We start from the raw sequence: 15,676 nt of genomic DNA, 5'->3' as shown, positions 1-15,676 counted from the left end.
AATGCTTGTAAATTTTAGCCTCCACATCCAAGACTGGCTTTCTTCCTTAAGCACTTCTCTAACAAAGTGTGACATGTGCTAAACACAAGATTAAAAGATATCTGCTAGGCATGACTAATATATAAAATACAGACACACACAATGATCTCCCATGTCAATACTCATGGTAAATTGAAAGATATACCATTTTGTAACAGGAATCTTATACCATGTAATGCACAATGCATTATTCTGCTGTTAGGGCAGATCTGTATTTAGGCTGGTCTGTCCAACACAAGGAAATAATCTACTTGACTTCATCTTCACCAATCTATCGGTCAGACAAGTCCGCCAACAAAGCACTGGTACGAGAGTCCACCACACCTGCACAAGTCCTTGTGAAGACAAAAGCACATCTTCACAGTGAGGATCCCCTCATTATGTAGTGTTGACGGATTAACAATGGATACCCAGTTTTGGCTGGCAAGATCTATGAGGGGCTGTAAGTTTGTGACCTGGCACATCCCTCACTCCATCACTATCAAGCCAAATCAACCTGGATTCAATAGGGACTATAGAAGGGCATACCGGGAGGAGAATTAGGTAGAATTTAGATCAACCTAGTGAAGCTACAACACCAGGTTACCTGCATGCTGACCACCAAAAGCAGCAGGCTAAACACAGAGCTAAGTGAGCCCACAACCAACAGATTACAGCAAACCTCTAACAGACAATAGGCAACTAACAGGAGGAGGAGCCTCCTTGAACACCATATTCAACCATGGCAAAGCCCAGCACGAGTGCAATTGAGAAGGCTTTATTGTCTGTACACATATTTAGCCAAACTTTAGGAAGGATGTCAAGACCTTAAATAGGGTGCAGAGGAGACTTACCAGAATGATACCAAGGATGAGGGACTTCAGTTATGTGGAGAGGCTAGAGAAGCTGGGATTGTTCTGCTTAGAGCAGAGAAGGTTAAGGAGAGATTTAATAGAGATGTTCAAAATTATTCAGGGTTTTGATAGAGTAAGTGAGGAGAAACTGTTTCCACTGGTAAGTGGGTCAATAATCAGAGGTCACAGATTTAAGATAATTGGCAAAAGAACCAGAGGGGAGATGCAGGGCTATGGGGAAAGAGCAGGGGAGCAGGACTAATTGGATAGCTCTTTCAAAGAGATAGATATAGATTATAGATATATAAAAATATCACACACACACACAAAATATCTTCAACTAGATTTTTAGTAATTGATTCTCTCATTCCAAAATGTTCCCTACCACAACTGTTAAATTAACTCAAGCACCATTCCTCTCCCTTACAAATTCATCAATTCCTCATCCATCCATTCCAACTACCGCCACATCTCATCTCACTTTCCAAGATCCCTAAATATGTTGCACCTTTCAGCTCCATGGCCACTTCTCCCAGAACTCCCTGTGCGGCTTCATCCTGCTCTTGCATTGCAATCACCCTAGTCAAAATCACAAATGACATGCTCAAATTGCAATAGACACAGGTTAGCTCTCTCAATCACACTGCAGCCGTTAACAAAAGAATTCTCCTCCACTGCCAGTACAGTAGACTACCTTTGTGTTGTTTTACTCCGATCTGTCCCAACTCAGCCACTGCATCTCCAGCAATGGCTTCTCTTTCTGCCTTTGTACTGTAACCTGTAGAATTACCAAGGACCTATCCTTAGGCCCTTCTCTTCCACATCTAAATCTGCCAGTCTCAGCCATTATCCACAAGCACAGAGTCAGCTTCCATATGTATGCTGATACTCAGCTCCATTTATCCACCACTTCCCTTGACAACACCTGCTATCAGAATGCCTGACAAAGTCATGGATGAGTCAATATTTCCTCTAATTAAATATTGGGCTGAATAAAACCATAAGTTTATGGTGGGGGGGCTGAGAACTAAGACTGACCCATCTCCAGCTACTTACTCAGGCTAAAATCAGGCCATGTAAAACTTCAGCATCCTTTTCAACCCAAAGCAGAATTTAATACCTCACATCCTATCCTTCAAGGAAGTTTACTTCCACTTCTGCCCCTAACTCACCTTCACCAAAACCCATGCATTTTTTTGTCACCATTGGACTTAATTCCTACAATGTCTTCCTTGCTAGAAACCATCCACAAACTCCAACTCATCCAAATTCACTAAATCATGGTCATCCATCTCATCCTCATTGACCTACACCATTTCCTTGTCCACCAACACATGGATTTTAAAATCCCTTCACAGCTTTATCCCCTCTGGAACCTCCTCCAACTTAGTGTCCTCTCCCATATTCTTCAGTCCTTCAACTCTGACCTTCCCTGCATCCCACCACTGGTAAAAGAGCCTTCAACCATCTCAGCCCTAGTTTCCAGAACTCTTCCCTTAATTCCTTTTGTCATTTTTAAAAAGGCTTTTGAAGGTACTCACCTTTTCGACCCAGCCTTCAATCATCTCCAAACTCTCCCACCATGGCTCCCTTTCCTCCCTCTAAAGCAACTTATGTATTTTTCTACATTAAAAAGGTACTTTATAAATGCAAGTAGTTGTTGTAGTAGTAATTATTTCATAGCTAGTTACCACAAAGGTGATTGAAGTAGTTGTTACCTGAAATTCAGCTTCCAATTTCTTTGGCGTTTCTCTTGTTGCATATGAGTCACCTAGGCCATTTGATCTACCCTCAAGCAACTTTTTTGTTCCCGATGAAGATGCTGATAAAGGGTTGTGTGCTTCAACAGATACTCTTCTGGGTATCCTGGAGGGTTTGGGGTCCATCTTCACAAAACACTACATAAAAAAGATTAATTAGATGCTCTTACATTTGAAGATTAGACAGAAGATGCACTCTGCTACTTCAATGTGCTGTAATTCTTTAGTGTTAAGATATCTGTACAATTATTAGTCACTCCTGGTTACCATGTTGATTAAAAAGGTAGACAAAGCAGATATTTTGTGTAGACTATCTGCTAATATGACATAACGAAGTCCCACTCCTGTGACTTCATGAATGAGAATCGTCAGACGTGTGCAGGCCACCAATTAACACAAGACAAAAAGCTTAACACATCAGCCAAGCAAAATATTTGTTGACTCAAAAAAACAAAATGCTGGAGAAGCTCAGCAAGTCAGAACTAACGAAAGGTCCTCGACCTGAAACATTAACTGTTTCTTTCTCCACAGATGCTACCCAACTTGCTGAGCTTCTCCAGCATTTTCTGTTTTTATTTCAGATTTCCAGCATCCGCAGTATTTTGCTTTTGATATTTGTTGACTCTGTAGCTAAACCATTCATTTCAAGGGGGCATTTGTTCTTGGCATTAATGACACTTAAATCTGTAGATCACCTTATTCCTCAATTAGGTGGGAACAACAGAAAACTTAAATGCCATGTACAGAAGGTACAAAAAAAAGGCATAATAGACTACTCTCCTTGTTGAAAGGGTCCAAAAAAGTTACAGCCAAGAGACCTGCATTTACCAACATATGCCTAAGCAGAGATGGAGGCAGTCAGAGACAAAAACACATACTAATCAAGGCACTTACTTAATCACTACTATAATGAAATCTTGTATCTTCTAGTTATTCCATACATGACGTCTAGTAATATTGGTGTGGCAGTTTTATTGCTCCAGACTTTTTGGACCACTTGAATGATTTGCAGAGGCAGTCTTGTTCAGTAAACCACTGCAGACATAATTGATGATAGCTATTGTGGGTGGCATAATGACATTTCAACATGGTAGCACCTAGGTTAACATCACAATTCCCACAGGACATGATCCCAATCCCTAATGCGCTTGGGGGGGGGGGGGGGGTACAAAGAACAGAAGTGTTTTCCCACAGGCAAAACAGGAAAGTTAGAAGAAAAGCCATTACAAGCCACTCATACCCCTAACAGCATTGGGATCAAGAACAGCTTTTGTTAAAAAAAATTGCAGTACATTACATGCTCACCCACAAAATGGTGTTAGAGGTTGAGGGAGTCCGAAGCAGAAAATAAAACAAATAATAGCTTTACAATGGGGTGGGGTAAATGAGAAGAAAATATATGTTAATAGATGTTAATATGCCTGCTGTGCTATCAGCATCAACATCAACATAATTTCACACAGTGACTATTTCTATGAAGTGACATTAAGTCAATGACCAATCGCCAAGTGAACAGTTTATGTCTGTCAAAGCAAACTTAAAACAGACGGGACATAATTCAAATAAGTGTGCTAATTTCCATCTGTGAACATCCATTGACCTGATCAGGCATATCATGTACAATAAAAATAAAATTTCAGTAGCTTAATGAAAAACTACAGTCCTCAAGGTGGATATTATTCACTTTTATCTCCGTGCATTTCTCTGCAAATAATTTACCCCAATCAAGAAATACACTACTTTAGCAATTGCTGAAATAATGTTTCCCTAAAATAGATCAATTCACAATCAACAATTGCTAAACAGATACAAGAACGTAAGAAATAGGAGCAGGAGTAGGCCATAAGGCTCCTCGAGCCTGCTCCACCATTTAATCAGATCATGGCTGGTCTTCGACCTCAATTCCACTTTCCCGCCCGATCCCCATATCCAGTGATTCCCCTAGAGGCCAAAAATCTATCCATCTCAGCCTTGAATATATTCAATTAATCAGCATCCATGGCCCTCTGGGGTAGAGAATTCCAAAGATTCACAACCCTGCGAGTGAAGAAATTCCTCATCTCAGCCTTGAATGGCCAACCCCGTATCCTGCGATTATGCCCCCTAGTCCTAGACTCTAGTCAGGGGAAACAATCTCAGCATCTACCCCATCAAGCCCCTTCATAATCTTATATATTGCAATGAGATCACTTCTCATTCTTCTAAACTCCAGAGAGTATAGGCTGATTCTACTCAATCTCTCTTCACAGGACAACCCTCTCATCCCAGGAATTAATCTAGTGAACCTTCGTTGCACCGCCTCTAAGGCAAGTATATCCTTCCTTAGGTAAGGAGATCAAAACTGTACGCAGTACTCCAGGTGAGATCTCACCAATGCCCTGTACAATTGTAGCAAGACTTCCTTACTCTTGTACTCCAATCCCCTTGCAATAAAGGCCAACATGCCATTTGCCTTCCAAACTGCTTGCTGTACCTGCATACTAACTTTTTGTGTTTCTTGTACAATGACATCCAAGTCTCTGAACACCAACATTTAATAGTTTCTCACCATTTAAAAAATATTCCGTTTTACTATTCTTCCTACCAAAGTGAATAACCTCACATTTCCCCACATTATACTCCATCTGCCACCTTTTTGCCCACTCGCTTAACCTGTCTATACCCCTTTGCAGCCTTTGTATCCTCCTCACAGCTTTCTTTCCCGTCTAGTTTTGTATAATCAGCAAACTTGGATACATTACACTCGGTTCCTTCATTGAAGTAATTAATATAGATTGTAAATAGCCAAGGCTCAAGCACTGATCTTTGCAGCACCCCACTAGTTACAGCCTGCCACCCTGAGAATGACCTGTTTATCCCTACCCTCTTTTCTATCCTTTAACCAATCCTCTAGCCATGCTAATATTACCCCCAACCCCACAAGCCCCTACCTTGTGTAACAACCTTTTATGTGGCACCTGATCAAATGCCTTTGAAAATCCAAATATACTACATCCACCGGTTCCCCTTTATCTACCTTGCTAGTTACATCCTCAAAAAAACTCAGATGTTAAACATGATTTACACAGGAACATAGGAACAGGAGTAGGCTATTCAGCACCTCATGCCTGCTCTGCCATTTGATAAGATCATGGCTGATCTGTGATCTAATTCCATATACCCGCCTTTGGCCCATATGCCTTAATACCTTTGATTGCCAAAAAGCTATCTATCTCAGATTTAAATTTAGCAATTGAGCTAGTATCAACTGCCGTTTGCAGAAGAGAGTTCCAAACTTCTACCACCCTGTGTGTGTAGAAATGTTTTCTAATCTCACTCCTGAAAGGTCTGGCTCTAATTTTTAGACTGTGCCCCCTACTCCTAGAATCCCCAGCCAACAGAAATAGTTTCTCTCTATCCGTTCCCCTTAGTATCTTATAAACTTCGATCAGATCACCCCTTAACCTTCGAAACTCTAGAGAATACAACCCCAATTTGTGTAATCTCTCCTCATAACTTAATCCTTGAAGTCCGGGTATCATTCTAGTAAACCTACGCTGCACTCCCTCCAAAGCCAATATGTCCTTCCGAAGGTGCGGTGCCCAGAACTGCTCACAGTACTCCAGGTGCGGTCTAACCAGGGTTTTGTATAGCTGCAGCATAACTTAACTTCTGCCCCCTTGTACTCCAGTCTTCTAGATAGAAAGGCCAGCATTCCATTTGCCTTATTGATTATTTTCTGCACCTGTTCATGACACTTCAATGATCTATGTACCTGAACCCCCAAGTCCCTTTGGACATCCACTGTTTTTAAACTTTTTACCATTTAGAAAGTACCCTGTTCTATCCTTTCTTGATCCAAAGTGGATGACCTCACATTTGTCTACATTGAATTACATTTGCCATAGTTTTGCCCATTCACCTAATCTATCAATATCACTTTGTAATTTTATGTTTTCATCTACACTGCTTACAATGCCACCAATCTTTGTGTCATCGACAAACTTAGATATGAGACTTTCTATGCCTTTATCTAAGTCGTTAATAAATATTGTGAATAATTGAGGCCCCAAGACAGATCCCTGCGGGACTCCACTCGTCACATCCTGCCAATGTGAGTACCTACCCATTATCCCTACGCTCTGTCGCCTTTCGCTCAGCCAACTTCCTAACCAAGTCTGTACTTTTCCCTCGATTCCATGGGCTTCTATCTTAGCTAAGAGTCTCTTATGTGGGACCTTATCAAATGCCTTCTGGAAGTCCATATAAATAACATCCATTGACATTCCCCTGTCCATTACTTTAGTCACCTCTTCAAAAAATGCAATCATGCTGGCTCTCTCTGATTAACTGAAAATTCTTGGTGTTAATCAGAGAGCCAGCATTTCCCTTTCATAAAACCACGTTGACTCTGCCTAATCATATGATTTTTTAAATGCCGTTACCAGTTCCTTAATGAATTCCAGCATTTTCCTGACGACCGATGTCAGGCTGACTGGCCTGTAGTTCCCTGTTTTCTCTCTCCCTCCCTCCCTTCTTGAATAGCAGGGTAACATTTGCTACCTTCCAATCCACTGGGACCGTTCCAGAATCTAGGGAATTTTGGAAGATCGTAACCAATGCATCCACTATCTCTGCAGCCACCCCTTTTATAACCCTCAGATGTAGGCCATCAGGTCCAGGGGATTTATCGGCTTTTAGTCCCATTAGTTTGTCCAGTGCTTCGTCTCTAGTGATATTAATTGTTTTAAGTTCCTTACTCTCATTTACCACTTGGTTCCACACCAATTCTGAATTTTTTTGTGTCTTCTACTATGAAGACAGATACAAAATATTTGTTTAATGTATCCACCATTTCCTGATTCCCCATTATAATTTCTCCTGTCTCAACCTCTAAGGGACCAACATTTACTTTTGCTATTCTCTTCCTTTTTACATACTTGTAGAAGCTCTTACAATCCATTTTTATATTTCTTGCTCGTTTACTTTCATACTTTATTTTCTCCCTTTTTAATCAGTTTTTTGGTCATCCTTTGCTGGTTTCTAAAACTCCCCCAATCCCCAGGCTTATTCGTCATCCTGGCAACATTTTAGGCCTCTTCTTTCAATCTAATACTCTCCTTACTAAAACCTGGTTGCAAGCATGTTGGGCCATCCATTGCAAAAGGAAATAGGCAATGTTAGAAGAAATTAGCCCTGAAAGCGCACAGCAATTTCACAATTGAAATTCAAATAGTATCTTGGTTAAGTTTAGAGTTCATAATGCAAGACTAAATCTTAAAAACCAACCAAGAGGCCTTTTGCCCATCAATGTGGCATTACAAAACAGATCCAAATCCCTCCACATCTGTCTAAACCTGGACAATAAGCTTCATGCTGATGCCACCCTATCTATAAGTCAACTTCATCCCACCACCGACTATAATTTTATAGTCTGTCTTAATGTCTCCTACCTAGTCTCAGTTTACAACCAGGACATATCTATTCTAATCTTTGCCATGCCTATGTAACCTTTGTGTCCATTCATGCACACATTTTGGCTGCCGCTCTGGATCCAAGCCCATTACTTCTAGCTCCCTTTTTTACTCCGCCCAAACCAGCACAGTGGGTGCGGCCCTGATCATGGTCAGTTCCCTTACAGCTTGGCACCTTCTCCTCCTTTGAGCCACTCACCTTGTTCAACTCCTCTCACCTCCTTTAAAATCCTCATTCTCTACCATCCACCCAAGCTCCATCCCAGTTTCTGACAGAGATATACTCACTCCTTTCCTCCTCCAAACCTGAGGAACTTCTCACCATCTGTGATCGCTCTCTCCAACCCCACCCCCGAGTTCACTGCCCTCCTGCACTCCCTCTCCATATAAACTCTCCTACTCATATTCTCGGCCATCCCCTCAATCTTGCTATCTCACGTGACCGCAATATTCCCATTACGGACAAGGCCATCTCTGATCACTTCCTTGTATCCCTCACCACTCACATTCTCCTTCCCTCTTCATCCACCACTGGGAAAAAAAAATCTCCAAGTCAGTTACAACAGCAATTTCAAACTCCCGACTGTCTAGCCTTCGGCCCGCCGTATACCACGATACTTCTGCAGCTGTCGATCCCTCACCTCTGCCTTTGATGCCCTTGACCCCAGTAAAATCCTTACTCTGTCCCACCCTAATCATTCCCCCTAGTACGGCCCCCATCTTTGCTGTCTTAAGGCCATGGGGCGCAGACATTTGGCACAACGGGTTTAGCGATTCATTGCCAGATCTGGTTTGATTACAAGCACTATTGGGCCCTGCTCTCCTCTGCCAAAACTGCTCACTACTTCAGGATCATCCTGGAATGCAAAGATAACTCCAGCTTCTTCTCTCCATGTTTGAACCTCTCCAATCAAGTTTCCATCCCTGTCACAGCACTGAAATGACCCTAATTAAAGTCACAAATGACATTCTCTGACTGTGACCATGATGCATTATCCCTCCTCATCCTTCTAGACCTCTTTGCTGTCTTTGACATATCCTCCAACACCTCACCTCCCTGTTGTCCAGCCCTTGACTAGTTCCACCATACGGGATCTCTTACAATGGCTACTCTTCCCACCCCATTACTTCTGTAGTTCCTCAAGGATGTATCCTAGTCTCCCTCTGATTTCTCATCTACATGCTGCCCATCAGTGACATCATCCGAAGACATGACATCAGGTTCTACTTGTATGCTGACGACATGCAGCTCTACCTCACCACCACCTCACTCAACCCTCCACTGCCTGTCTGACATTCAGTCCTGGATCAGCCAGTTTCCTACAATTTAACATTGTAAAGGTGAAGCCATTGTCTTCGGCCTCTGCCTCAAACTGCATTCTCTCGCCATCAATTCCATCCCCCTCCCTGGCCACTATCTCAGGCTGAACCAGACTGTTTGCAACCTCTGTGTCCTATGTGACCTTGAGCTGAGCTTTCAACCCCATAATCCTCTCCATCACAAAGACCACTACTTCCACCTCCGTAACATTGCCTGTCTCTGCCGCTGCCTCAGCACATCTGCAGTTAAAACCCTCATCCTTGCTTTTGTTACCTCCAAACTCAACTATTCCAATGCGCTCCTGCGTGGCCTCCCATCTGCCACCCTCCACAAACTTGAGTTATCCAAAGTTCTGCTCTCCGTATCCTAAGCCGCACCAAGTCCCATTCATCTATCACCCCTGTGCTTGCTGACCCACATTGGGTCCCAGTCCACCAATCCCATGATATTAAAATTCTCATCCCCATGTTCAAATCCCTCCATGGCCTCACCCCTCCCCATTTACGTAACCTCCTCCATCCCTACAACCTTCCAAGAACTCTGCATTCCTCCAACTCTGGCTTGTGTATCCCCCACTTGCTTCGTCCACCAGTAGCAGTTGTGCTTTCCGCGTCTACACCCTAAACTCTTGAATTACCTTCCTAAACCGCTGCTCTCTCCTCCTTTAAGACCCTCCTTAAAACCTACCTCTGATCAAACTTTTAGTCACCTGTCCTAATATCTCCTTCTTTGGGTCGGTCAATTTTTGTCTCATTACACTCCTGTGCAGTGCCTTGGGACATTTTCCTATGTTAAAGGTGCTATATAAATCCAAGTTGTTGTTGTAGTACATAGTTTTGTGATGATTCTGAATCATGGTGGTGGCATTTTTCTCAGAATTGAGATTTAATTTGTGGAAGAATAGGTGCCACAGTAGGACTTGTATTTGTGCTCTCCATACTGATGAGTTTCCATTATTTGGGAAAGTGCAAGTGGCAGCTTCAAAATCTAAGATGTCAGTCATTTTTGGCAGAGCTAGATGCATATGGAATTGGGCGAATGGCCATGCAACTGCAAAGGCAGATTGTATAAAGTTACTGGATCATGGGTACAATGTCTGTTCATGGTAAGTGCTATGAAACCACTGAAAGGGAAAAATGTTGCTCTTAAAATCTAGCACTGAGTTTCTGATATCAGCCATGTCACTGGGCAGGTGCATGAGGAGGCTAAATCCTTCCCTTATACAGATGGACAACTAGGGCAGTCCTCTTCAGGTTCCTTTTCAACAACTTGTAACAAACATTTGCATTTATGTAGTGCATTATCACATTCTCAGAATATCTCTAAGTGCTTCAAGCTAGTGAACTACTTTTGAAATGTAGCTACTGTTGTGTCAACATTGGTAGAAATGTTGCTGCAGGTCATCTATCCTTTGGTCTATCTTATGGACCGGATAGAAAAGTAGAAAAGTGTTGCCCGCAAGCATATTTTTTTTTTAAACTTGGTTTTATTTCAATTGGGTGTGGGGGAAAGAGAGAAAAAGGAAGCAGAGGATAGAGATGGAGCCTGCTGCTTGCTTGAATTTTTCTGTCAGATTGTGGTAGATGTTTATGCTAAGGAAGTGGACTGAATTTTCTCTCTCAGCATAAGTGTGAGGAGTAATAAAAGGCCAAAAAACTTGCCTCACAGGGGAAGTGTGAACAGCCAGCTTCCTGTTTGCAAATTGGGTGATGCCAAGAGTAACCATTCTTTGTTGAGGCCTATTAATAGTCAATCATAATATATTTTTAATGTTCTAACACCATTAATCTTTAGGGCTTTAAGTGCACTTAATACAAAACATGTATGTTTTGTGATTCTAGCCTCTGTTAATGGACAGTCAAATCGAAGGCACAACGTTTAACTTTTTGGTTACATAGGTTGTTAAATTTATTTTGAGAGCCAGTCAGTAATTCTGCAATGTGCAGCACCATGACTGATCGAATCTGTCTGTAACTGTGATTTCCTCACATGGCAATTCCCTTTGGTAAGCCAGAAACTTCTTTTTTTTTGCCGGGGGGGGGGGGGGGGGGGAGGAGGGGGGAGGAGGGGGGAGGGCGGTGTTGGGTGGAGAGAAATGAGTGAAGGAGAGCTGATCTTGGGCCACTTGTGTTTACCTTCTGGCAGTTATTTATAGAGAGATATCAGTAAAGGCCTGCCTGGCACCAGTTCTCTAGCCTATTGTTTTATTTCCTTTCACCAAGTGGGTGTCTTCTTTTTCTGGATTCTTGTCTATTATCCCCCTCTATCTTTTCTTTAAGTATTAGCTTAACTCAGAAGATTCCTAAATCAGAAGATTGTGGGCTCAAGCCCCACTCCAGGACTTAAGTTAGTTGATAATCTAGGCTGACATTTCAGTGCAGCACTAAGGGAATACTCAACTATTGGAGGTACAGTGCCATCTTTCAGGTGAAAAGTTAAACCAAGGTCCCATCTGCCTATTCAGGTAGCTGTAAACAATCCCATGGCACTATTTGAAGAGCAGGGAGGTCTTCTGGTTTCATTAACAACAGTCATCCCTCAACCAATATGCCAAAAACAGATTAACTAGTTATTCATTTCACTTGCTGTTTGTGGGATCTTGCTATATACAAATTGGCTGCTTTGTTTGCCTATACAAGAGTGACTGGACATCAAAGGTAATCAATTAGATGTGAAGCACCGTGGGACTTCCCGAGGATATGATAAAGGTGCTATATAAATGCAAGTTCTTTTTTTCTTCTTTGTGCCCAATTGTGCAATGTTGCTAGAGCTAGGTTTCAGTCATCTTCCTACAACCATTTCAAGGGAAAGCAACAGAATTACAATAAGACGTACTTTTAATCAAATGCTTCCACTACGGGTGATAGGATGGCCAACCTCATAATATTCTTGGTTTTTCTTGCTGGAGCGCAAGGGAAGAGGGCACAGAATCCTAACTCTAGCAACATGTCACAATGGATATGCCGCAAGCAGAAGTCAACAGCAATTCTATGGATGCGATAGGTAAGGGGAAGGCAGGGTGCAACTGCCCAACTGGTATATTATGAATATTACTGTTTATAAAAGAAGGCTTGTGTAGCATTCCACTGGCCTTTTTGGTCAGGCACACTGCTGGAGGTTTTCCAGTGGAAAATAGGAGCACCGTGAATCAACCATGAGCCAACATAGATTGATCCAAGGGGCCAACAGAGATGAGTGGTAATCAAATAGTGTTACTTACATTGCAGGACACATTACATAGTAATAGTGCCAACTGTGCAGTCATTTTAAGAAACCAATATCAGAAAATCTTATAAACATTTTCAAATAATATTTGAAAATGTTTATATTAAAAAAGCTACAGCAGAGACAACAGTTTCCTTCTTCACCCTCCCTTCAACTTTTTACCCATAATCCAATTTATTCACTGGAATTAATCAACTTTTTGATGAAAGTCAGATGAACCATAAAATACTTCAGTATCAAAATATATTCATGCTATAATCAGGTACTATAAATTACAGTAAAACAGCTACCACATTGCACAAACTAGTCAATCAGGCTAAAATGTTGAATATCAGACAAGAAACCTGACAAAACATATAATCGTGCATTTAGACCTTAACACTAAACTAACGCATACTTTAATAAAAACACGAGTCCCAGATTACAACGCCTCGAACATGTATGTCCTTATTGCCAAAAGCGATGCCATTTTCTGACAAGTTTCCTTTAGAGAAGTATTTTTTAAAAAAATGCTAAACACAATGTTAAACCAGCGAGCGAGTTTCAGATATTCTGTTCCAACTCAACAAATGTTCATACTTTTGCTGTGATGTATTCCACCATTACGAAACTACTAGTCCTAATTGTTACGATTAGACAAAGATATTTGAGCGTATTGGTACATGGCCATGTCAAAGACGAAAGTTACAAATGCGAACATTTTCATTCACACCAATTATATTATACTTCCTCCAACATCAAAAAAGGTGAACAGTTTTATCATCGTATTTTTCACAACAGATCAGTAAATGGCATACTCTGCTCTAGTACAGTATCTGAAATAGCTACTCTGCTGCTTCCTTCCCGACCGTAGGCCCAAACTGAACATTTAAAACACCTCTTGGAGCCCGACGTTTACAGTACCAATGGTGTTAAAACTTTAAAGCATGCAAACGCTTCTTTAAGACAACACAATCAGGGAGAAACTTACGTTACCTCCACGTTCAAGGCTGATCTGTTTACAAAAAAAAGTGCGGATATTATGCCTTTTAAATGTTAACCAACGATCAGACGGACCATTTTTAATGGCGTCCTGATATAGGGTCACAAGCTCAGCCAGCCGGAATCATATCAGTATGTCACTTCCGGCTTCAGCCATTCTGAGGTCATGGTGGAAGAGTAATGGTTGCCGAGCTTGCGGACAGACTTTGGACGGTAAATGGGGCGAGCAATGTCCACATAGTGATCGGTGGGCAGAAAGGTGCGGCCGAATTTTACATTGCTGATTACAAAAATTCAGTTATTATTAATACTTTCAAGTCAGTAGACACAGAAGTTGTCAAATTGGGATTTATTCCCCCTCTTCCCCCAATGGAATAAAAACAGAAAATGCTGCTAAACACTCAGCAGGTCAGGCTGCATCCGTGAAGAGAGAATCAGAGTTAACGTTTCAGGTCGGTGACCTTTCATCATTTCTGAATGGAAATTGAACATGTGGACAATATCGATTGGGCTGTGATGCCTTTCTTGCCTGCCAGCTCGAGGCACCAAAAATCTCGTATCAGGGCAATCAGTCTTCAGTGCCCCACCTTATTGCATCCATAATCAAAAGCAAAATACTGCGGATGCTAGAACTGTGAAATAAAAACAGTATTTCCAGCATTTTCTATTGGTATTACAACCATTATGTTTTATTTCTCATGAATCAACTTACCTTTCCACCCTGCTCCAATGTCCAATGTCTCCCTCTCCAATGTCCCTCTCAGCCCCGATGTCTCCCTCTCCGATCTCCCCCTCTTCCCCCCGATGTCCCTCTCTGATGTCCCTCTCAGCCCCCGATGTCTCCCTCTCCGATCTCCCCCTCTTCCCCCGATGTCCCTCTCAGCCCCCGTGTCCCTCTCCGATGTCCCCTGATCTTCCCCTCGATCTTCCTCTCTCCCTCCCGATGTCCCCCCGACCTTCCCCTCTCCTCCCCTCCGCCCCCCCCCCCCCGATGTCCCCCAATCTTCCCCTCTCTCCCGTGATCTTCCCCTCTCCCCCCCCCCCATCTTCTCCTACCTCCCCCCCCCCCCCCGATCTGTTCCAGAGCCGGATGACGTCTCGCTCTCTTTTTCTCCCCCCTCCACCTCAGCGTTGCAGCTCCTATCGGCAGCCAGCCTGTCAATCAGGGTTTGCCACGTGCACCTTTACGCCCCTGCTGCCAACCTGCCACCATTTCAAAATTAAGCCCATTGAGTTTCCGACTCAAGGAATCAAAGGATATGGGGATTGGGCAGGAAAGTGGAGTTGAGGTTAAAGATCAGTCTTGATCTGATTGAAAGGTGGAGCAGGCTCGAGGGCCATATTGCCTACTCCTGCTCCTATTTCTCATGTTCTTAATCGCCCACCGGTTCATCAATGTGGGACCTTTGCTTATTACTCACTTGTTAGCTCCCAGCCCTCGTGGGGCCACAAAATTCTCAGGTACCTGATTTAGCCTTGTGTGGCCTACTTCAAGTAATCATATCCTTACAGTGTCTAGAGTCACTACTCGAAATGATTGCTTAATAGTAATTCCCTCTCAAACCACAATTTCAATACATATTTCATGATAATCAGCACAGAGTTTAAGGTTCCCTTGAGAGAAGACAGTGAGGGCAGTCCCACTGTGTGACAGTTTTCCTGCCCATGCTCCAAGATCCCAGTTATGATGACTAGCTAACAATTCAAACATCATTAAGAATCCATCTATGTAATCCTCTTCCTTAACATTTGAAATAAGGTTAAATGTAATAAAGTTATTTTGTACAGAATTATGGGAGGAATCAATTGTACCCGCACTCACCTCGTTCGCAGCCATTAAACCTCTCTCTGCCAATTCGAGAGCTGCTTCACCCTTTCCTGAAACTCATGTTGGCATTGTTCAGGCAAGTGCTGGTGCTGCTGTTCCTTTTCCTCCTTGTGCTAGCACTGTTGCTCCTCTACCACCTCCAACATGTTAGCTTGGTTCAGTTGATCACACTCTTGCCTTTCAAGCTGCATTAACTTGAACACAAAATCTGGGCTGACACTCAATGCAGTACTGAG

At 42.5% G+C, this 15,676-nt stretch overlaps 1 protein-coding gene across 5 annotated transcripts in view; it reads right to left on the bottom strand.

Moving 5' to 3' along the window:
• The window catches only part of marchf7 (membrane-associated ring finger (C3HC4) 7), a 59,251-nt gene extending 45,532 nt beyond the window's left edge, over positions 1-13,719 (bottom strand). For 3 of the 5 annotated variants that reach the window (XM_067987406.1, XM_067987402.1, XM_067987404.1), the window contains exons 1-2: positions 13,607-13,695; positions 2,591-2,770 (exon numbers count right to left, since the gene is read on the bottom strand). In XM_067987406.1, the coding sequence (XP_067843507.1) occupies positions 2,591-2,758 (168 nt within the window). In that variant the 5' untranslated portion in view covers positions 2,759-2,770; positions 13,607-13,695. Of the gene's footprint in view, positions 1-2,590; positions 2,771-3,526; positions 3,668-13,601 lie in introns of all 5 variants that reach the window. The other 2 variants (XM_067987403.1, XM_067987407.1) reach the window with 2 other exon arrangements.
• Positions 13,720-15,676: the final 1,957 nt, after the last annotated feature.

This window comes from Heptranchias perlo, chromosome 7, assembly GCF_035084215.1.
Source record: "Heptranchias perlo isolate sHepPer1 chromosome 7, sHepPer1.hap1, whole genome shotgun sequence".
NCBI lineage: Eukaryota > Metazoa > Chordata > Chondrichthyes > Hexanchiformes > Hexanchidae > Heptranchias > Heptranchias perlo.
This window is presented reverse-complemented; position numbering and strand designations above follow the sequence as displayed.